Source organism: Scleropages formosus, chromosome 17 (genome assembly GCF_900964775.1).
Source record: "Scleropages formosus chromosome 17, fSclFor1.1, whole genome shotgun sequence".
Classification (NCBI taxonomy): domain Eukaryota; kingdom Metazoa; phylum Chordata; class Actinopteri; order Osteoglossiformes; family Osteoglossidae; genus Scleropages; species Scleropages formosus.
Genome location: NC_041822.1, coordinates 18,676,007 through 18,697,794, shown reverse-complemented (window position 1 = coordinate 18,697,794; position 21,788 = coordinate 18,676,007). Strand labels below are relative to the sequence as shown.

General features: G+C 47.6%; 1 protein-coding gene across 3 annotated transcripts in view; it reads right to left on the bottom strand.

The window, feature by feature from the left end:
- The window catches only part of unc5ca (unc-5 netrin receptor Ca), a 142,385-nt gene that overhangs the window by 45,090 nt on the left and 75,507 nt on the right, over positions 1–21,788 (bottom strand). For all 3 annotated transcript variants that reach the window (XM_029259376.1, XM_018758355.2, XM_018758356.2), the window contains exons 3-4: positions 14,856–14,999; positions 1,970–2,073 (exon numbers count right to left, since the gene is read on the bottom strand). In XM_029259376.1, coding sequence (XP_029115209.1) covers positions 1,970–2,073; positions 14,856–14,999 — 248 coding nt within the window. The remainder of the gene's footprint in view (positions 1–1,969; positions 2,074–14,855; positions 15,000–21,788) is intronic.

Genomic DNA, 21,788 nt, shown 5'->3' with positions numbered 1-21,788 from the left:
CTCCGGCCGCCCGTCTTCCTCCGGCTGCTCCTGCGGTTTGCCTGCTCTCTGGAAACTCGCCGCTATTCGCACATGGGCCGTAGCCGCGCTCTTCCTGCCTGGCTGCACGTGCGGAGAGAGAGCAAGTCCCGCTAAGCGCTAAGTCGCTCGCCGGGTCACATATTGGCCCGGATCTTTCCCGGAAAGGCTGACTCGCCCCTTTATTTTTGCGTGACGGCGATGACTGCACGTAATAACAGCCGCTGGAGCTCGCGTGTTCCGGCTCACACGGGGCAAAGGCTCTCCTCGAGCTTTACTCAACATTTACTCCGGGTTTACTTTACTACATTTTACTGGCACGTCAGGCACAAGCCCCACACGGTCATTTCTTTGGCATGATAGAGTTATTAAAATCGCTGCAGTGTCAAATCAGAACGAAGCAGCGTTGCACTCAAGGGCAAGAAAAAGAAAACACTCAACACATTGAAAAATTATGCTTATTACAAGCAACCTGTCTGACATTAGTGCCTGTGAGACACCTTCCATCTTATTAAAAAAAACTCTCAATCTCGAAGACAAACTCTAAGAAAACAACCACCCGTACCTAATAAACTAGGAGTATAAAATGATAAAATAAAACTGTAGTACCCAGCCAAAGGCGACGTGCATCCCGGGAGACCCTACATGTTCCCGCCTGCCTGTCCCGACGGCTGCTACGTCACGGTGCGACGGTGGAGAGGTACCCCCTCGATGGACTTGCGCCCCAGACTGCCGCACTCTCGCTCCAACCCCGAGGTGCAGAACGGCGAATCGAAGCATCTGCGAGCCTACAGCTGTTTCCTATTTCCTGCCGAACCGCAAGATCCGAACCCAACAGGGCGGATGCGGATCTGGTTCGGGGTTTGCTGCCCTACCTGTTTTGCATTTAGCGCTCGGCTCATGTGTGCTGATGCAGCAACTTGAGTTTGGTTCGCAGCTCACATTTGCTGATCTGGCAGCTTTGGTTTTGTGTACAGTTCATTCGCGCTGCTCGGCCAACTCACGGTTAGCACAAAGTAAGAAAAAAAAAAATAACATGGCTAAGACGTAACGATTATTTCTTGTTTCTCTTCGCTGATCTTTGCAGTCGCTGTGAACCGAATGTCTCTGCGTCCTCCTCTTCCAGACGTCTGGGTTTCGGACCGAAGAGGATGACGTGGCGCTTCCAGGAATGTGTGACACACGTATAGAAACCAGACACTTTAAGTCGAACTTGGACGGGAGCTCCTGTGGACAGACAATGTCCATTCAGATATCCCCTGGGTGGCCAAATGACTCCCGCGATCCTCCGCAGTCGTCGCAGATGCGTTCAGTATGCAGGGAGACAGAGCGAGTCAGGTGGGCCAGGTAGAAAATGAGGCTGGTTCCGAGGACAGTAACAGACAGGGTCACGAGACATTAAACCCTTGATTTGTCTCCAGAAACAGAATGGGGGGGGGGGTGATCAAGGGAGTCCAGGAAACGTTACGCTAAACTGTACCAACAAATCGGCCTATTTGTTTTACGAGGCCATAATGTAGAATGTGAGGTTTAAAGGATTTCCGAAAATTATTCCAACAGCAAGAAAAAAAAGCCCGAAACTGTCAGGCTGTTTATGAGCGAGTTTTATCGGCTGGTCATCAGCCTCACGCTGCAACAATGGCAGTCATTCTGACCAGAGCTCCTTTGTCTGGGATTCGTCCCAAAGGGCCTCCGGCTTTCAGAGGGTGCGAGACGACCTTTGCCTATTGTGCCACGTAACTTCATTTAACCCTATCCTGACAATGAGGCAGCCGATTGGCAGGGTTGGTTTTAAATACACCCCTTGTCTATTCTTAAAATGTTATTTTCGTGTTAAGTGATAGATGTACCTGCAACACGCTAATACAATTCATCATCTGGACCTTGTGTGGGAGGCTGACCCGCGATCGTCCATCTAGTGACCGCGGATGAGGAAGGGGAGAACGCTCACCTCGGCCGCCGGGATCCCCTCGGGTGGGCGGCACTGCAGCAGCACCTCTTGCTCCAGGGACACCTCCTTCCCCAAGGGCTCCTGCTCAAAGGTCTTCCTGAGATCTGAGATGGGGAAAAAAAAGAGAAACAAGGCATCATTCCAGCAGCCATTAGCGGATGGACATAATGGTCTGGCAGAAGCCAAAGGAGCCTCAGTGCCAGAACACGAAGTGTGTGTGGTCTTCATATCGCCATTAGTCATATGGTTTGGCTCCTCTCATCAGCCATCTCTCTATCGCCATGAACACAGCTCATCTGCAGTCTGACACGTGGCCACGTTCTTTGCTGCAAACATTGTCCAAGCTGTGTCTGCACTCCACCACAACAGCATCTCGACGAGGGAGAAGCACACCCCCGTCCTGCTACGGCCACCAACCCTGCACGTGAGCGGACGACAGCGCGCATAGGATGACCGACAGATCATCGATGATCTCATCATGGACCAAAGTACTGTCTCTTGCCCACAAACCCGTTTGCGCCGTGTGTATAAAGTTCCAGAAGGTGTTTGCAGCAGGAGCAGCTGGGAGGAGCCGTTACGTGTCAGTGAGGACAGAATGTGGCGCTCCTATGCACTGCTCTGCTTGGGGCGACAGCAAGCATCAGCCCCCAGCAGCCAAGAAAACAGGCAGAGGTCTTGAGAGCATCATTCTGGGAAGAGCCAGTACCGTTGGCATACCTCTATGCTCGCTGTGCGCCTGTGGCTGCCGGCTGTCTTTCTCCACAGCTAGGCAGCAGCGCGAGTCCCTGGGGGGGCTGGACGGCCCGCTAATTTCACGCCCAACTGAGGCAGGGGCACCTGGGTGTCTCCACTTGTTCAACTGTCTCCCACTCGAAAGCGGACAGGAAGGGAGACAGACGCAACGAACAGCTTATTGGACTGCTGGAAGCTGAGGTTTGAGAGAGGGGGGTGTGTTCGGGACATACGGCAGTGGAGAAAAAGCAAAGAAAGTGACGTGAGTAAGAAGGAAGACGGATGAGGAAGAGATCAGGGTATGAACTTGGAACCAAAGGTTGCTGGTTGAACACCACATGAATGGCTTGGTGGTGCAGCGGGCAGAGCTGATGCCCCACAGGTCCTGCCTCACTGGAGATGCGTTTCTTCCAGGTGTTCCACGTTTATCCTCGCTCCAAAGAAATGTGTCACCAGCTGAACTGGTCACTGTACATTGTGTGTGAGTATGTGTGTGTTACATTGCTGTAGTGGGAGGCATGGTGGCACAGCGGGTAGCGCTGCTGTCTCACAGCACCTGGGTGGCGTGAGAGGACATGGGTTCGAGCTTCCCTCTCAGTCTGTGTGGAGTCTGCATGTTCTCCCTGTGTCTGTGTGGGTTTCCTCCAGGTGCTCTGGTTTCCTCCCACAGTCCAAAGCCATGCTGTTCAGGTTTCCCCATAGTGTTGAGTGACAGAGAGAGTGTATGTGTTCCACTGATGTATGGATGAGTGACCCAGTGTTAAGTAGTGTATCTAGCAGTGTAAGTCACCACGGTGAATAAGGTATGTGGGATGGTAACACTACATAGTATCCATGTACGTTGCTTTGGAGAAAAGCATCTGCTAAGTGAATAAATGTAAATGTAGTGTATAAACTGACAAATGACTCTAAGTAGTAAAGTGTCTAGAACTGTACTTTGCCTTGGATAAAGGTATCAGTTAAATACTACGCTGAAAACATTGTATGTTGCTTTGGAGAAAAGTGTCTGCTAAATTAATATCCTGTTTTTATTTATTTTTCTGACACTTTACTCAAAGCAGCATACAGTGTTAAGCTACTTACAATGATTTACTCATTTATACAGCAGGATAATTTGTACTGTATCAGCCGGGTAAATAAATTAGCCATGGGTTCTACAGCAGGAGGTGGGATTCAAGTCAAAAACCTGCTGCTTTAACCACTATGCCACTTATTAGCCCTAGGAAAACTGAATGTCTCAAAGAAGTACTGTACTTGTACGCTTGAGCTCAGCACCCAGCCTGAGCAACTGTATTTTACCACGTTTCTTACGATCCATAACTGCATTATCCACATCTCTGGTCGAAAACAGCAGACACACATTCACGCATGACAAAACATGCTGGAAAAGCTCAGCGAGTATGAAAAACGTAATACTGGTGACGCCTGGGTGCAAAACTAGTCTTGAAGGAGCACATCCTTTTGCGGTTTCCCCAACCCATCCTGAGGCACACGCGTTTTCCGGCCGCTTTGCATAGCGCGGAGGTTGGAGACACCGGAGGTGTTCCGTTCCAAAGCCTTTCTGTAGACGCGTGGCGTGCTGCGGCACCGCTGCTCCGCACCGAGCTTGTGCTCTCGCACGTGCGAGTCCTTCAACAGGCCATGTGGATTTCTACTCGTGTTGTGATATGATTTCGTTTCCTCCATGTCCTCCGGCTGGGATGTCAGCTGCCTCGGGTCTAAGCGGCTGAGGGGATTCTCTTTGAGCTCATCTCCAGGGATCGCAAGGCCTTGTGGTAAAAAATGGGGGCTGCCGCAGTTTTTATTTTTTTCTTTTTTTTTTAAACGTGTTTCCAAAATGTAATTGCCTTTTTGATGCATTTTCATTAATAATGGATACCATCCTGGTTCAAACACATGAACGCAGAATGCAGTTTTTTATCACCTGTACCTGTCGAGTTGATTTATTACATGCAAGTATCGACTACACCGAACCCTTCCATGTTTCGTAGTCACACGTGCTAAATGGTAACACAGTAATGCAGGATAATACATTGTTATATTTAGACTTGAGGAGGGTGTGGTGGTGCATCGGGTGTGGCCGGGACCTGCTCTCCGGTGGGTCTGGGGTTCGAGTCCTGCTGGGGGTGCCTTGCGACAGACTGGCATCCCGTCCTGGGTGTGTCCCTTCCCCCTCCAACCTTGTGCCCTGTGTTGCCGGGTTAGGCTCCGGCTCGCGGCAACCCCGCCTGGGACAATTGGTTTCAGCCAATGTGTGTGTGTGTATTTGGATTTGTCCAAGTTTTCTGTCTTGGGTCATTTTTAAGGATGTCAGTCACTTCAGCGTTGGTTCCCGACGCACTCGGTAGATCCACTGGCCTTCGCAACAACAAACCTCAGCCCTTTGGCAGAGAATTTCCTCTTAACAATCCTTGTCATAGGCCTTACCAACATCCCACACATATATAAAAAAAAAATTTCCTTGGTTTCTTACCTAATGTTTGTTTTTATTAACATGTTTCTATGAAAGTGATGCTAGGGTGTAAATGTGGTTCAGGGTTTGGCAAAAAGACAAAAGCAAAGTCTTACTCCAGTGCTCACGCTCATTAAAGGAGTTTTAAAACATTGTGCTTGAACTTCAGCAAGACATGTTTACACCCTCCAACTGTGATGACACTGCTGACCGGGCGCTTTTGAGAATCAAACCGGCTGCTCGTTTCCAAAACAGAAGTCGGTATGCGGAGGCCGACCTCGGATGGAGATTAACTCAGAGGGACCTCTTGTAGCTGTTGGGTTCGCCTCTTCGGTTTTTCAGCTGAAACTGTCTGCATTCCAACATTCTACTCTTATTCTTCAACGTGGCTGTGGTTTGGCTTCTGCTGCACAAAGTCAGTTTGTAAAGTTTTTCTAGACTTTTCTCAATTTTCCCATTCTGGACCACGCATTTGCCTTCATGCGACTTATTCCTCTCACTTGTTTTCGCTCTTTGGCGGCCATGGTTTTGGCGACTTTTACTGCTGTTTTTGTGTTTTTGTCATCGTCCTTCTGTTCCCTCATAGTGCTGCTCACCCTGTTACAGAGCGGCTAAATAGCTCCCAGCAGCTGAGCCATGAATCCTGTTTTTTGTTGGTTTCTGTGTTTTCAGCTGGAACATTGACAAAATGTTTTCCTCATGTCTTCACAGTCCTTGCCAATCTTTTTCTTTCCCGTTGACATGGTTTTTACCTCCTGCGTTTTTGTTTTCAAGATAAAAGCTGCTTTTCCAAATCTCCGGTTTATATTTTGGACAGCTGAATTTGCTCCTTTGTCGTTGGCAGGATATGTGGTAATGCAACAGGTGTCAGTGTTTAGGGTTCTTTGTTGTCGAGTGCTGTATTGTACCGTGTAAAAAAAAAAACAAGTTTACCCTTTTCCCTTCCCGTACATATAGGCAGCAGGCATAATTGAAAGCCTTCAGAGAAGCTTTAGTTATTCTTGCTCTAATGGGAGCTGGAAACACTGCATGGTGCACCAGAAGCTTCGCTCAACTTTAGCAAGGTGATTTCTGCAGCTGATGAAACTTTATACTGTGCAACGAGTTGCGTTTTCTCCTCAGTCGGTGACTTTCTGTGAGCTGATAAGCCCTACCTCGCTCTTGGCCAAGTCCTCATCCTTCTTTCATCGATGCCACCTTGTTTTCTGCTCTGCCCTTATAATAGAGAAAGTCCAGAACAGAGAGCTGGTTGCCACGAGAATGGTGGGTCACACGATAGGCATATAAGCGGTATTCTCTCAATGCTACGCCGCACACCCAACTAAGGACACACATTTAGCAGAGCAACACACACAGAAAAAGATTTATACCCCAGCACTAATCTATTTCATGGCTGCTTCCTTTAAATAACTGAAAATTTTCGAAAAAATACCGCTATGAACGAGGGAGCGTCTCACAACGCTACGGCGAAGGCGCCCAAGAGGAAGTCAGCCTTTCTGAAAGAGATGCACTGACCTTGAGAAGAAGATGAGCTATGAGTAACAGAGGTATTGACACAATATGATATAGGAGTCCCACATGAGGCATAACAGTTCCAGATAGTTACGGATTATGTTCAGGCAAAGGCGATACATCATCTTTTCATGGAAATGCATCGTGGTGAGAAAAAGCTTTTCTGCAGCCGTCCTTCCAGTCAGACATATTCATTGACAGGAAAGAAAAAGTCGTCTTCGTCCCGGCTTGTCACGAAACGTTGTGTTGTTAAGTCAGGAAAAATGTGGCTTTGGTAGAAAAAAAGAGCCGGTGTGACGACCTTCGGTGTGCAGCCTCCCTTTTCGACCAGGACGGGGGCTGAAGGACATTTGAAGGTGGTCTACACCACCACCCTCCCAGCAGCGCCACCACCCACCCACGCACCCACGCACCCACCCACTCCCCAGCATGGTGTTTGCTCTGACAGTTCTCCTTTAATAACCCCAGGAGATGGAAGCGACGTCTGCACTCACCGGAGAAAACATGCATTTATCACCGGCCGCGCTGTCAGGGGGAGAGAGCTCTGATTGGCCATTATGCCACCCTCAGATATTCTGTCTAATCAACCAGGTGCAGTGCATGAAAAAATGAGAGAGTCTCCCAATGAAATGCTCGTGTAACAGGAACAATGACAAGTTTTCCACATGGGGAAATGGTTGATGTGCATCGCTCAGGAGGGAGAAGACAGGGAGGGCCCCCCCGAGGGATGCGCTCACTCCCCGACCAGAGGTCTTCCACCCAGCTCCTCAGAGACCGTGTGTCCGCAGGGTTCTCCGTTAACCCCATCTCCTGGCTTAATTGGTCCAATGAACAGTTAATTATCCGCACTATTTATATTCAAAGCATTTCTCTCAAAAAAAAAAAAAAAAATTCTGCGTTTAATTGCAGTAGTTCCTGAATAAGCGGCAAAACAACCGCAATCTTGGATGTAATTAACATGGTTTTAAAAATGTCAAATGCACTCAAATTGTTGGGCTTATAAATAACACTGGATATGAGGCTAGAGCAAAAAAAAAAACACCGCAAATCCTAGAAGGAGCATATCACCATAGGCCAATTATACAAGGCAGCACTCAGCACCGTACCTGGGAATTTTCCGGTTCGTGTCCCTGCTGATGTACCCTTGAGTAAGGTACTTAACCTGAATTGCTCCAGCTGTATAAATAAGCAAAGCTACAAGTCACTGAGAGCAGAGGAAAGGCCCTGGGGTCAAACAGCAGGAAGCGTAAGTGCAGAGTTCATTAGTTAGATCCTTTGTTCTGTTGCTTCTGCATGGGTTTGATCTTCGGCTGTCGAGCAGCGTCCTCAGTTGCGATGCACTTAGGCCGCATCTCAAATGATGTCTTTGTCAGTTCTTAAAGCTTTAAAGCTCCGTTGGGTTCGGTGACCGAAAGTTAAAAGAGCAGCGTAAGACCAACAGCCTTAATGAACTACTCGAGACTTCGCCATTTTTCCGTATAGATTTCCCTTTCGATTGTTTCTGAGCACGGCTATTAAAGAGGGGAAGAAGGATGAGGCCGCCGCGTGCGATATCGGGGATCGGGACACAGCCTCGTCACCCGAAGGTTGCTGGTTGAAGCACTGAGAGATTTTGCTGGACTGCATTTCGATGGGATAATTAGCAGGGGAAAAAAAAAAAACAGCCATGTAAGTGGGTAAAATTGGAGAAAAGAAACGGAGGTAAATAACCAAGCAATTTACGCTAGCTGGTTGAACCTGTAACGGCCCGCGACGCAAAAGGCCAAGGACGGCGCCGCGTCCTCGGGCTGCCGGAGAAGGCCGAGCGCAGAGCGCCGAGGCGTTCCTCTCTATCCCCGATCCGGCAGGAGGCGGCTCGGGCCTGACGGAAGCTAGCCCCGCGCGCAGACGTTGCGCCTCGAGCAAGAGGCGGCCGAAACAGGCAAAATAACCTCAGCGCAAACGGTTTGTTACTTGTCAGCTGAAATTACCGACAACGAGAAACAGATTCGGCCGCGGCGGGCCCACCTCCACCTCGGCTGGCTCGCGGCTCCGGCTTTGCACGCTCGCAGGCAACGAGCGTGGCAAATTGCTCCCAGCTGCAAGGAGCCGTTCCTACGATCGTTTACACTGCGGCGCACTTTTTTTACGGCGCGTACCTTTACGAGCGCACCTCCCGGCCTGCGAGGGAACGCGCTGTCCAAACCGCCGCGTTCCTCCCGTCGCCTGCATTTCCAGTCCGTTACGGGAGCCCTCATCCGAGGAGTTCCGCACAGCCTGCACGGCTTTACGGAACCCCGCGAACGGGTAGAATTAAATGTTCGTGTTCCTACAAGCTGCGGGTTCGAAATGGCGGCTCTCGTAAATAGCGCAGGAGCACAGAGCCCTCCAGGAGGGAGAATTGGAGGAGTTGTGGCTTGGCAAGGCCACGCTTTCATTGCTGCGTGTACTTCTGCACCAGTAGCTGCTCTGAAGCTCCCTTTCCCGCTCCGCTTCAGGACTGACGGGTGCCGCGTCCCTTAACAAGCACAGATGAAAACTACAAATCTCGAGGACCGCTACAGCGCGAGAAAGAGTGGCGTATTGGCTACGGCATTAAATCTGTCAACGAAAGGTATATTGAAATGGGACCGAAAGCTTGCGAGCTCAGAAGCCATGGCAGAGAAAACGACTCTGAATAACTACTTTATTTTTAATTCAGTTTGCTTTTCTTGAAAGCAGCTTACAACGTTAGGTTTTTACGCTTAGGCGCTTACAATGATCCGACTCATACCGGAACAATTCTGGGTAAATGCCTACGGTGGGGATTTGAACCTTTGATTGCAAAGTGGCAACTCCGATCGCTACGCCACCCCTTGTCCATACTTGCTTCTGCATGCAAGCGGTTTAAAGCACGTAAGGAGTCCGAACTGAACAGACGATCCCTGAAGGGATTCTGCAGCAGCTCCCCAACAGGCAACCTTGTGAGCACTGTGACTTTAAAAATGTCCCGAGCAGTTTGCTGAAATTTGGGAATCCCTCATCCTTCACTGTGACCAACTTCCAGGGTCAGAACGGACAAACTGTCCCACCCATCACCCCATCACCCCACCACCCCCTGCGTCCTCTCCCTACCTCCCTCAGGCATCCCAGTCCCTGGCGCACACTAAATCAGTCGGGGCGATGGTGAAAGTCATATCCGCCTCCTCAAAGTCATTCTGGAGGTATTCCATCAAGGCCAGCGACCTTGCGCGTGGCACCTGCATGTTGGTAGGGAGAAATCGGACAGACTCCACGGCGCCCCCAGAGGCGGAGCCACGGCACAGTCACAAGTTGTGCACAAAGAGCCGATTCAATCCAGCTCTATCTCTTCTTATATAGCGCCGCCCCGGCAGGGTCGCCCCACATCGCTTAATGTGGATAATTCAGTTTTTCCTGGAATTACTCCCCTGTATTACATTACAATTTCAGCTGCTAACCGTTGCAGATGTTTATGCTTAAATATCTCTAAATCTTTGCCAGTTATACAGATGGAAATGCCGTATACTACGTCATTTGGAGGATACGGAACTCGATACTGCAACGGCAGGTATCCCTCAAGGGATTCCGGACCGGAAAATTGGTTCTTCAAGGAAAGGACCACAGGCTAACGACGCCTAAACTCTCTAAAGTGACACATAAGAGAGAATGCAGCTAGAAACCTGATACGGAATGAATCACCGGGCTTCATCTGAGGCACCTGCAGTATAATCTCCAGTTCCCCCAGAGAAAGAGGAAATATCCCCCGAACGCTCTCAGTTTAACCTCTGCAATAGGCTTTCTCAGAAGTAAAAACAAACCATCGTTTGTTCCACGCCAGCCCATTATACCGGTGAAGGAGGTGGAGAAATGAGAAGAAATGAGAAGATGAAAGGATGCTGAGGGAAAGAGGGAAGGCAGAGAGCGCTCTTTGCTTGGGGAGCACGAGGCCTTTTGGGGGTTCGCAGGGAAGCCGCCGCTGCTCCTGTTGGTTTTGCCGAGGGCCTCCCGGCCTCGCTCCCTCCCTCCCTCCCTCCCTCCTGCAAACCCACGCGGCCCCGCGGTCCGGTCTCAGCACAGCCACTGACGAGGAATTAATAAAAGTCATACCATTATTCACCATGGAATTGGGAGCAGTCGCGCGATGACTTTTCAGATACATCAAACCGGTGAATAATTGATCATTAATGGTGTAATGTGTTTTTCCTTCCTCCTATGAGTTTACGCCCATCCCTGTGCTTCAGCACGCTCTCAGAAAGTGTTTCGGTGAGACAAATCTAAGGCACACGATGGCTGACTTGCACCAAACCCAGAAATAAATGTTTTTAATCTTACGGTTAGATTGTTTCCTTGGGCCTCAAACATCTGAGTGTAATTACACAAAGTGGGTGTCTTTTGGCTGTTCTTCACGCTAAATTATGAACGGCTCTTGTAAAAATCCGTTGAGTTTTGTGTGTATTAAAAAAAAAAAAAAAAAAAACATAATAATTCTCAGCAATAAGTAATTAAATCCTGTGGTCAAATCATGTACAGGGCAGCTCCCGAGGTTGACATGGGACGTGTGCGGACGGGAGTGTCACGCGGACGGTGTTTGACGAAGGGATCGGCCTCATTAATGAGGAGCTACAGCAAAACGCGTATTTGCGCATTCGTATAATTACCTTAAAGGCTAAAGAATGTTGACCGCAGTAATTCAGCAGGGAGCTGTAACGCGGTGGCTTTCTAGCATTTTTCAAGCTATTTTCCATGGGGTTTACCGCAAATGCTCACTGTTCTGATGCACAAGGGCTCCTGCACTGTTCTACCACGACATGACCCACGGGCACCTCTTCACTTAAAGGGATATGAGGAATAACAGGAAATTCACACGCAAACACACACACACACACACACACCGATGTGGTCATGCACACAGAGAAACACATGTAGACAAGGTTGTTTCCCTGTCTTTATGGGCAATTTCACATTTACTCCGACTATAATACAATAGAATGATTTCTGACTCCATCGCAACGAAAATTAAAATTGAGAAACTCGACAGCAAACAAAAACGTTTGCACTTTAGCTCCGCTTTCTGTGTTTAAAGCCTTAAGAAGCATTTTGTTCTGTGGCGACATCCCAAGAGTGTTTAAATTTCTGCATTTGCACATTTCTTGCGGGGATGTTTCCTTCAAAAATGCCCCCTCAAAGTTTAGGAGAACAAATACTCATACACACTTGGTCACACACACCCTCACCCATGGCTTCTCTTCGTCTCACTCAAACACACGGTGCACTGGAACAAAACACAGCAACGAAACAAGCCCTCCTACAAAGAGTCCACTTCTACCTCTTCATTTAGCGGACGCTTCTCACCACAGCGACTTACAATTATTTACCCATTTATGCAGCGACGTAACTTTTAATGGATCCATTGAGGGTAAGAACCTTGCTCAAGGGTACTGCAGGAGATGGGATTCAAACCTGCAACCTCCAAGTCCAAAGGCAACACAACCACCAGGCCACCTGCTGTCCGCACAGAAGTATAGAGGCCCATCGCTATGCTCACGCTCCGCTCCGAAAGGTCGAAAGTTCGGGGGCCAGTCGCCGACCGGGACGCCACAACAGCACCGTGCAAGATAAATGGCCCCCGCGCGCCTGCCAGTAAGTCACGGCAAGAGTGGCCCGGCACAAATCACACGCACAATTAATGCCCTCGGCGTCGCTCGTATTGGCCGTGCAGGCGGCACGCCGATGGCCTCGGCATCGATCACCGCCGGCAAACAACAAAGAGCTCCGCTTATTTATCGCTTCCAGGTGTTATATGGCCACCGACTGAACGCGTGCGGCGGGCGTCTGTTGCAGTGGATTGCATTTGTTTAGCAAGATCACCCGGCAGTAAACGTTTTAATCGGAACAGATTTGAGCGGGAAAAGAGTGGGCCTTCGCTTTGAAGTGAAGGTTACTGCCGGAAGGAGGAGGCTGAGCGCACCTAAGAGGCTGGAAAATTGGATGCCCGCAGAGATGGAGACTGACCGGAGAGTGCGAAAGGAGCCGTTACACATAGAGGGGACATGTACCGACTATATCACGGACTCAGGACTGGTCAACGGGATGTCCCACAGGAAGTGGAGTCACATCCAGAACGACATGCAGGTGATCGCTTGTCCGGACTGACCAGAGAGCGAAACACTCGGCAGTCAATCGATGCGTGTTACTTCCGTCCTGCGTCTGGCTCTGGATCACGACCCAAGAAAAGTCCCGCGAAGCCCTTCTCTGAGGAGGTGATCAGAAGGTGGATTTCCCTCACAGATGGGCCTTATTTACTGCATGCGGTGCTCTCTGCCATGACAAATAACAGCAAGAAAAGCCTCCTTCTCTGAGCTATGTGTGCAGCCATGCCTGGCACACCCCGCCAGTCACCCACTCCCTACCATGCCGCCATCCCTCAACGCACACTCTGCAAAGAGCCTAAGGGTTTACACCTCGACATGAGGAAAGGTGGTGCACAGACCTCTACTAATGCACACGTAAAAGCAAACGAATACCCTTATTCACATGTCATTGTGGGGATTTAACACCAGCGAAAACTGGTAAACATATCAGTGTAAATAACACACACCTACAGCAGCTAACATTTACTCACCGAGTTGACGCTTTTCTCCCAAGTGACTTACAGTGTTGAGCAACATACAATTATTTACCCATTTACACAGCTGGGCAATTTTACTGAAGCTTTTTTAGGGTTAGTATCTTGCACGACGGTGCAACAAGAACAGAGGAGATTCCATCTCGATACCTTGGGATCCAGAGGCTGCAGCTCTAACCACTACACTACCAGCTCTTTCTTTCAAGCAGCCAAGTAATAGTATAAGTATACAGTGTCTCACTCCATACTATCTGCTATTCTTTTCTGCATCATTCATTTTTCATTTTCACTTTGAGGGGCTTACAATGAACAAGAATCATACATATTATCAGCTATTCTGATAAAAATGTGGTTGTCTCAAGAGTGGAAGGAAAAGTCAGAACTATAACTCTGGGATTATTTGAATAAACTTCACAAGATTAAGTAACTTTTTTCTTTTTTTAAGCTTCTTAGGGCTGTATGACTACCCTTGCTAACTGCTGCAACCCCTGGTCTTTGAGTTGTACTACATACTTACTGTACATTTGCACTGCAGTATTCACATTTTCCAAGTATATTTATCACATCTATATTGTTGTCACCCAGTTCTTTCTGCTAATTAATAAATAAGATACATGAATGAATGAATGAATGAATAGAAATACAGGACCCTAAAAATGATTTTACATTGTAAGGATGTTATCCGCAAGGTCTATTTTTCGGGGTTCCCTCAAAAAATGTCGCCATACGGTGAGGAAAAATATATGCATGCACTGAAGCACATGCGCGCACGCTCATTCAAGCACATCTGTTCTCTTGACACATACCTTCTGCAGGGAACGATTTGAAAGTTAAGCCACAAATAACAGGTCACGTGATGTGCTCCTATGGAAGTGGTTCTGCCTTTCTCCTGCTTTCTTTATGGGGCAAAAATCAAATCATTTCCTGAATTGCTTTGCCATTTTGGATTAAAACATAAATTTCTGCTGGAACCACTCTGTGCTTCTGAACTGGCACAACTGCAGAGCTGCAAAGCGGCAATTTAAATTCTCACCTTGATTGGCAGCCTAAAGCGCAACGCAAACAGCAGTAAATTACCCAGGCATGTAAATGCAGAAGGTACCAATAAAGCGGGCGAGAATGTACAAGCACGATAAAGAGGTAATCTACACATTTAGCTGCTTTATGTCTTCGGGATTTCTTACGGATTTATGGAGTGCATTCTATTGCTCTCAGCCATTGTTTTGAAGTAAGCCGGAGAAGGTAAGTCTGAGTTTAATCTAATTAATCAGAAAGGAGGGGGTGAAGCCTGTTTCATTTGAAATGGTGATTTTTGTGAATTGTCAACAGCTGCTCTGGGAAGATTTTACTGTGGAAACGTGTGCTTCGCATACCTGAGCTCAGGTCGAAGCCACGTGGTCTGCTCTATTTTCAGTGCTTTTGCATTGGAAAAGTCAGACGTTCCGCTCTCGGCCATGTTCACACGGCACTTTGAGCACAGTGACCATCTTCCCATCTGGTCATTTTCTAAGCATTGCTTGACCCTCGTGGTAAAAGTCGTACTGGCGATGGCAATGCGACGGCGGTAGCGGCGGAAGGTCACTCACAGGCAATGCGAACGTGGGCCTTGCGGCTCTTGGTGGTGCCGGCTGAACTCCAGGCTACGCACTGGCACCAGTAATCTTCCGGACCGAAGAGTTCCTCCACCTGCTGCCGTGAGATCTCGATGCTGGCCTCTCGCACCACGAGCCCTGAGGAAGTGAACGCACCATACTGTGAGTGAAACAAGCGACTCCACACAGCACACAGGACGTGTGACCTCATGCAGAGAGACCGATAGATAGATAGATAGATAGATAGATAGATAGATAGATAGATAGATGTGCTCCTTGGAACAGCACAACTGGACTAGTGTGTTGCTCAGTGTGCTCCTCTATTCAGTCACGGTGGCACGCAGAGGGTGAGAGTCATTGTCCATGATGGCTACGAGCTTGCTTGGTATCCTTGGTATCCTTATACGCTACACTCCACACAAAGCATATGACAAAGGTGACTCCATATGCTGGCTAATTTATAGTAGGAAAATCATCAGGTGTAAAGACTACAATAACCTAAATCATGAAGAGACACACAAAAAAAAAATAATAAAACCGTGGCACAATTCAGTCAAAAGGCCACAGGTGACCTCAAGGTGCTGACAGACTGTCAAACTGCACCCACAAAAATCGGATGATTGAAAGAAAAAAAAAAAAAAGTCATGGATTTATTTTTTATTTTCAAATCGTTTTCTTTCAGTCCTATTTTCCACAAATGCGTTCACATAATTGCTGGATCCCTCTTTTTAGCCAGCACAACTTAGCCAAGCATGGCATTTTTACCCCTCTGATGTTACGTTTCATTATCAGCGTAAATGAAGTTAAATAAATATAAAACATAACAATTTTCTCCTCATATGAAACAATACATTTAATAATACAACATTAACTGAATAAAAAAAAAAATGCTCTCCTCCATGAATGTATATCTGAGGAGTTTTGTCTATGTGATTTAGCTGTGTTGCATTCCGAACTGTCAGGTGAGAAGCTTAGTGTACTCATTAGTGATATGGTTATTGGTCACTTTGTTAGTGACATGGTTATTCATCGCTTTGCTCATTAACTGCAGCCAGGAGAAATTAAATGAGTAAAGACACTGACTGTGATATTAATACATGGGAAGAGCAAGAGAAAACAAACTGAAGAAAAATGCTAATGAAAGTACACGAATGCCACGTGACCAAGACGAAATGCTTGGGGCTGGAAGTAACTACGGTTGAGTGCATTGGTTTGGGTGTGTGTGAGATTACAGTACCTTAGGAAGCGGTGTCTTTCTGTGCTGTCCCACTTTGTGACATTACGAAATGCTCACAAATCTTTCAAGCTTTTATACCATTATGTAATTAACATACTTCGTCTTTTCTCCCGAGTTAAAGTAAATGTCAGAAAAAACAACTTATCATTAGAAATCTTAATTTTTACATTTTAAAGTTGAACAGTTGACAAATTTAAAAAATGTTAATGCCATTATAAAATGTCATTGTATAATTTCAGAAAAATTCTCAAAGGCATCGTTAGGTGCAATAGAGAGTGTGTGTGTGTGGAGATGTAGCTCTTTCTGCGAATGTGTATACGTGTGTGTATGTGCATCTCTTGCACACTGGCAGCAGCTCTGCTACGGTGGTAGAGGTGGTCCAACAAGCGACATCGTGGCCCACAAAGACACACTATCCCCTACGCAAACTGGAGAGACAATGCCAATGTCTCCTCCTCATTCTAATGGGAGAGACCATACTGCTCTTTCCTCCCGTTCCAAAGGGAGGGACACTGCCGCTGTCCCCTCCTGTTTCAGTAGAAGAGACGATATCATAGGCTCCCATTTGCGTAGAGCGCTACGGTGCACCCAGTTGTCTCCCTCTCGCTCCCAGTGAGGACCACACATAGGTGCTGTTTGTATTACAAGAGGAGCCACAGATATGAAAGATACAAAAAAAAAAAAAAAAAAAAAAAAAGAGTGCGCAACACAATCTTTTTGGTGTATCTCCTGCTTCCAGTGGGGGGTGGGCTCAGTCAGTTTATTTCAGGTTCAGAGGATTCACTCAGGCCTTTCTGAGCTGCAGGGCCCCCCACAGGCTGCTGGCTTACAGCTCATGCACAATTTACACCTTGGGCCCGGAGGTGAGTTGGAGGAGAAGAGCGGGCCCAGCGCTGGTTGGACGCTTCTCAACACACAGCCCTCCACCTGGCACAGAGGACGGTAACGGGCACGAGGAGAAGTTTTTTCTTATGTGACCTCATTAGGAAACGTACTCTCCTCCCCAAAACGATGAACAGATTAATCAGTTCTCCCTTAATCCCAATGCTAAAAGTGAAGAATGCCATTAGGGAAAGCTGCTCAGACGGTGGAGATGGTAACTCAATTTCTTTACAGCTACCACAGCATGAGAAAGGAAAATAAGAGTTATCACAAGTGGTAGCCAAGCATCCTACCATACGAGAACAAGAGCAGCTTCCAGTTGCACTGTTCCCGCCCACTGTTATAGAACTGCTATCTTCTCCCTGTGCATGAACTGCCTCAGCAAAACAAGTCAGTTTATGAATGAAAATGAAAAATTCTGAATTTCAGAAGCGGGAGAGGGAGGGAGCAAATGCACAGTGTCTCCAATGGGGGCTATTGGGTCTTGAGTGGGAGGCCTATGTTGAACACAGGAACAAACACTCGCATCCTGAGATATGAGATCACACGTGAACAGACAGCGGTACATGCACCCTTGAAGGTGGTAATAACGGGCCTCGCGTATGGTACCAGACAGTAAATGAACGGCTAGACCTTCACAACAGCTCAGGGGCGCTACTACCCCCACCCACCAACAGCACCGTGGCATGGCACCAAACATATGGAAAAAGGAGGTTCGAGGTGCGGATATGTCCCAGGAGCAATGCTGGATGAGCGGCTCCGTTGGCCCAAGCGTGCACTGATTTACTTTTCAAGCCATGTTTGAAATAGGGATCTTTTTATAATAAGGTGAATCTAGGCAATTGCCCAGATGTGCTAAAATTTTTAAGTGTCAAAGGTTGCTATTAAAAAAAAAGGTAATCTTGAAAAATAAACATAGAAAGAATCTGTTTCAAAACAAAATCTGCTGCCATTGTGTAACATTGTATAACACTTCACCACCTCGTGTCTTTCAGATACTGCAACTCTGCAGGCATCATTAAAGCGTTTATATCGACACGTTCTCTCCGAAGTTTTTCATTCCGTTTCAGTCTTTAAACGATACATTTGTGGTCTAATAACATTTTATTGATAATTTCAAATTTAATTTTCCCAACTTCATAATCGGTATGTATCCATACCTATAGATTCATAAAATGTGTGTGCACCTTTATACATTTTGTGTAAGGAGTGGTGGACTGGTTGTTTCCTTGGGGAGCCAAAAGCCTTAGCACTGGCTCTTCATGGATCAAATCAGCCTGGAGAATCACCTGCACTTTTACATTTACAGACACACTACTGGGAAATGCAGTATTTATTCAACAGAAGAGACACCTATCAGCAATCTTGAGATGCACTTAAAAAAGTTAAATATACCAACATGATTGGAGCAAGTTAATAATTAAGGGAGGTGGTTGGAGCAGAAACCACGGCAGCGTCCCGGGGCAGAGCTGCGGAGTGTAGCGTGGACATGGCCCAGCCTCGGCTCCACTACAGCACACTCTCACTGGAGACTCATAGTCCTCCCCGACAGCTGCGTTTATTCAGGCAAAGTTAACTGGTCGGCCGTTTTTCTTTCTCGTTTGACCTTTTTGAAATGAAAATGCATGCACACTGAGCAATGTGCCCACGCTGGAGGTGTTCTCTACAGCCTCCCATCTCCACAGCTCAATGGAAGGTCTTTATTTTGAGAAAGGCTCTACACACACTTCCAAAACAGGTAGAATTCTGTCAGGTTCTCCCTCCCTTTTAGTTGACATTATAGGGGAAAGTGGATCTTCGAGTCCTCCTATGAAATGTTTATACGCAGGCCAGAAGGCCGTCGAGAAACTACAGATTCCAAAAGAAAAGAACTAGAAAACCAGGCAGGGAGAGTTGGGCTGTCAGCTTCTCTTGCTTTCCTAACAGTGAACTCTAACACAATCCTTGCCCGCCGTCAAACCGACCTACTGCCCCTTAGCTCACGGGCTGTTCATTTAAGCTGCAGCCCACGGAAATGAAGAACAAAGGAAGAGGAGGCTTCAACATTGAGCAGTCTCTTCTGAGCCAAAGGAGGAGATAGAGGGGGAAGCCCAGGGAGCACGCCATTGACAAGACTTTTGATTGATTGTCAGCAGTCCTCCTCCTTCCCGCTCTGGCGCACCCTCCATTTGTTTTGGGAGAGGCGGTGAGCCTCCCCCCGATCCCACCCCATCCTCATCCCCAGGGGCCGCCGCTCAACACGGTTCCTCACACCCCGCCGGCACAGTGAAGAAGGGAAAATGGCATTGCTCGCTGACACGGAACGTGATTGACCGCATTTATGAACCATCATGACCATAAATAATTGAGGCCCACCCTACAGTGTGCTTCTGTTTCCCTGTGATGGAGAGCGAGAGGAGACAGTAAAAATCAATCGGAAGTGGATGTTTGCTGGGAGGGGACTGGCTGGATGGAAAGAGATGCCTGGGTGCGTGTCCCCGAGGCACATGGAAGCATAGAACACACAGCTTTTATTGAAATGTCGCAGGTGCAAATCACCACGTGCTACTGCTGTACTTTTGATGGTGGCACTTCGACCACTGCAGCAAAACATCTTAAACATCTAAGTTATGAGAACTGTATGATATGTAAATCGCTATGCAATATAACAAATATGTCAATGACTAATGTACACTTCATTGCCTTCTTAACCAAAATATCACTGTAAGAGTACTACAAACAGCAGAGCAGATAAAACCAGGGCCTCACGGTTCCTGGGTTAGGGTTTTGGATCTAAGTCCAAACCTGGCTCAATGAACAGTAAACCACTTTTATATCCTCCCTTACAGCAAGAACTACGCGAGTCATCACCAAGTGTCGACTTTAGCCCAACGGCACTTATGCTACTCTAAGACTACTGTGGACTTAGTTCATACATTATACAAAACTATTTTGAAAGCACTTGTTTAAGTTACAAGTTTTTAAAGCTGCAAATTGATGTTTTGGTTCTTTTTAAATCATCTCCCTCTCTTGTTTTACATGTCTGTGCATGCTTTTTTCCATCATCTATTACCAAGTGCCTTGTGCCTCCCCTCCTGTCCATTGTGGCCTCGGTGCAATAATTGAGTTATCCATTATTTTGTCTTGTTCTTCAAGTTAAGTATTCATGATCGCCAGAATCGCTGCACAGAAGGATGACTAGAGCATGTCTGGGAAAGCAATAACCAGGCATGGAGAATGCAGTGAAGGAGTACAACTAATTTCAGATACTTTTAGTGGTAACAGAAAGGACTACGGCTTGAACATGGCCTCCCGTGGCCCCAGTGCCAAGAGCACAAAATGAAAAGGGAGTCACAGGTCCTTGAGCTCTCTGGATAGAGCCTTGAGTGGAGAGAGTTCTCCTGCGGGCTCCCTAGGGCCCTCCTCTTTAGGAGTACCTCCTGAGAAGCACATTTAAGGGCGCCGGCAGCCTCCAGCCTTAGCGCCAGGTACGGTCCCGTGCTAAGGGTGAAGAGTTTGGTTACCAGGGCAGGAAGATGGTGCAGACAATGGAGGGGATTAACAATTACATTCCGCCCCATGACATGGTAACAGTTGATGTATTAGCAGTAAGCTTAGACACTCTAAATAAAGCGGGGTTCTTGTATGAGGCATTGGCTCTTGTAGTTGAGAAGGACTGGGTGATGTGCACTCAAAAAGAAGGGAAGAAATGAGGCAGAAATTGTGTTGTTTACTCTGTCTCATCGCACCTGGAACTGGGGCACAGTTGGGTACTTCTGCTTAGTGCACGTTCGGTCATGTCGCAATAATGAGAAACAATTCAACTTCAACTTCAGTTTCAAGAATATGAATAATGCCAGATTGTTTTTAGTTGAGGGAGGTCATGTGATCACCAAGACCAGAATACTGGGTTAGTGTCTCCATGTTATGGGGGGTGCCGTGACACAGCGGGCTTGGCCGGGTTCCACTCTCTGGTGGGTCTAGGGTTCGAGCCCTGCTTGGGGTGCCTTGCGACGGACTGGTGTCCTGTCCTGGGTGCGTCCCCTCCTCCTCCAGCAGTCATGCGGAAGACAGGGAGCCGGGACGGCTGAACCCAAGTGCAGCGCTGTTCGTCTGAAGTTGAGGGAAGAGGCGAGTTCTCAAAACCAGGGACAGGCAAAGGGCCGGTTGATCGGCGAACAGGACAGGAACAAGGATCCATGGACGTGGTCGGAAAACGAAGCAAGGAGTCAAAAAACCGGAGATCGTGAACAGAGAATAGAGTAAGTGCGTGCGCGAAGTAACGCGAGAAGGGGCGGTTGTCCCAAACGAGATTCCGCAACAGTACGGGAGCTGAAGAGGGTCTTTATAGGGTGAGCGATTACTCAGGAGCCAGTGCAGAGTCAGGTGTTGTTGCTTGTGTTGTGGGTGTGGACATGACACCAGCCTTGTGCCCTGTGTTGCCGGGTTAGGCTCCGGCTCGCCGCGACCCTGCTTGGGATGAGTGGTTTCAGACTGTGTGTGTTTGTGTGTGTGCCAATGTTGAGAGGGAAGGTTTTTATAGGTGACACAAGTGGACTGCCTATGGTCCTTCAGCTGCAATAAGGTCTCCTTGACCTGTTACAGTCCTTTAATACGAACTATAAAACTCCTGTTTCTTTTGCACTACCTCTCATGATATATTATGTCTCTGGCTAGTATCACGATCTTCTCCCACCTTACGAAGGCAATTCGTTCTTTAACAAACCTTCACAAGGCTAATTCTCATAAACCGAAGATGTAATTACCTTTCAGTACTAAAAATATTTATCCATTCCTGGTCTTCAAAACTAACACCCCTTTATGCTAAA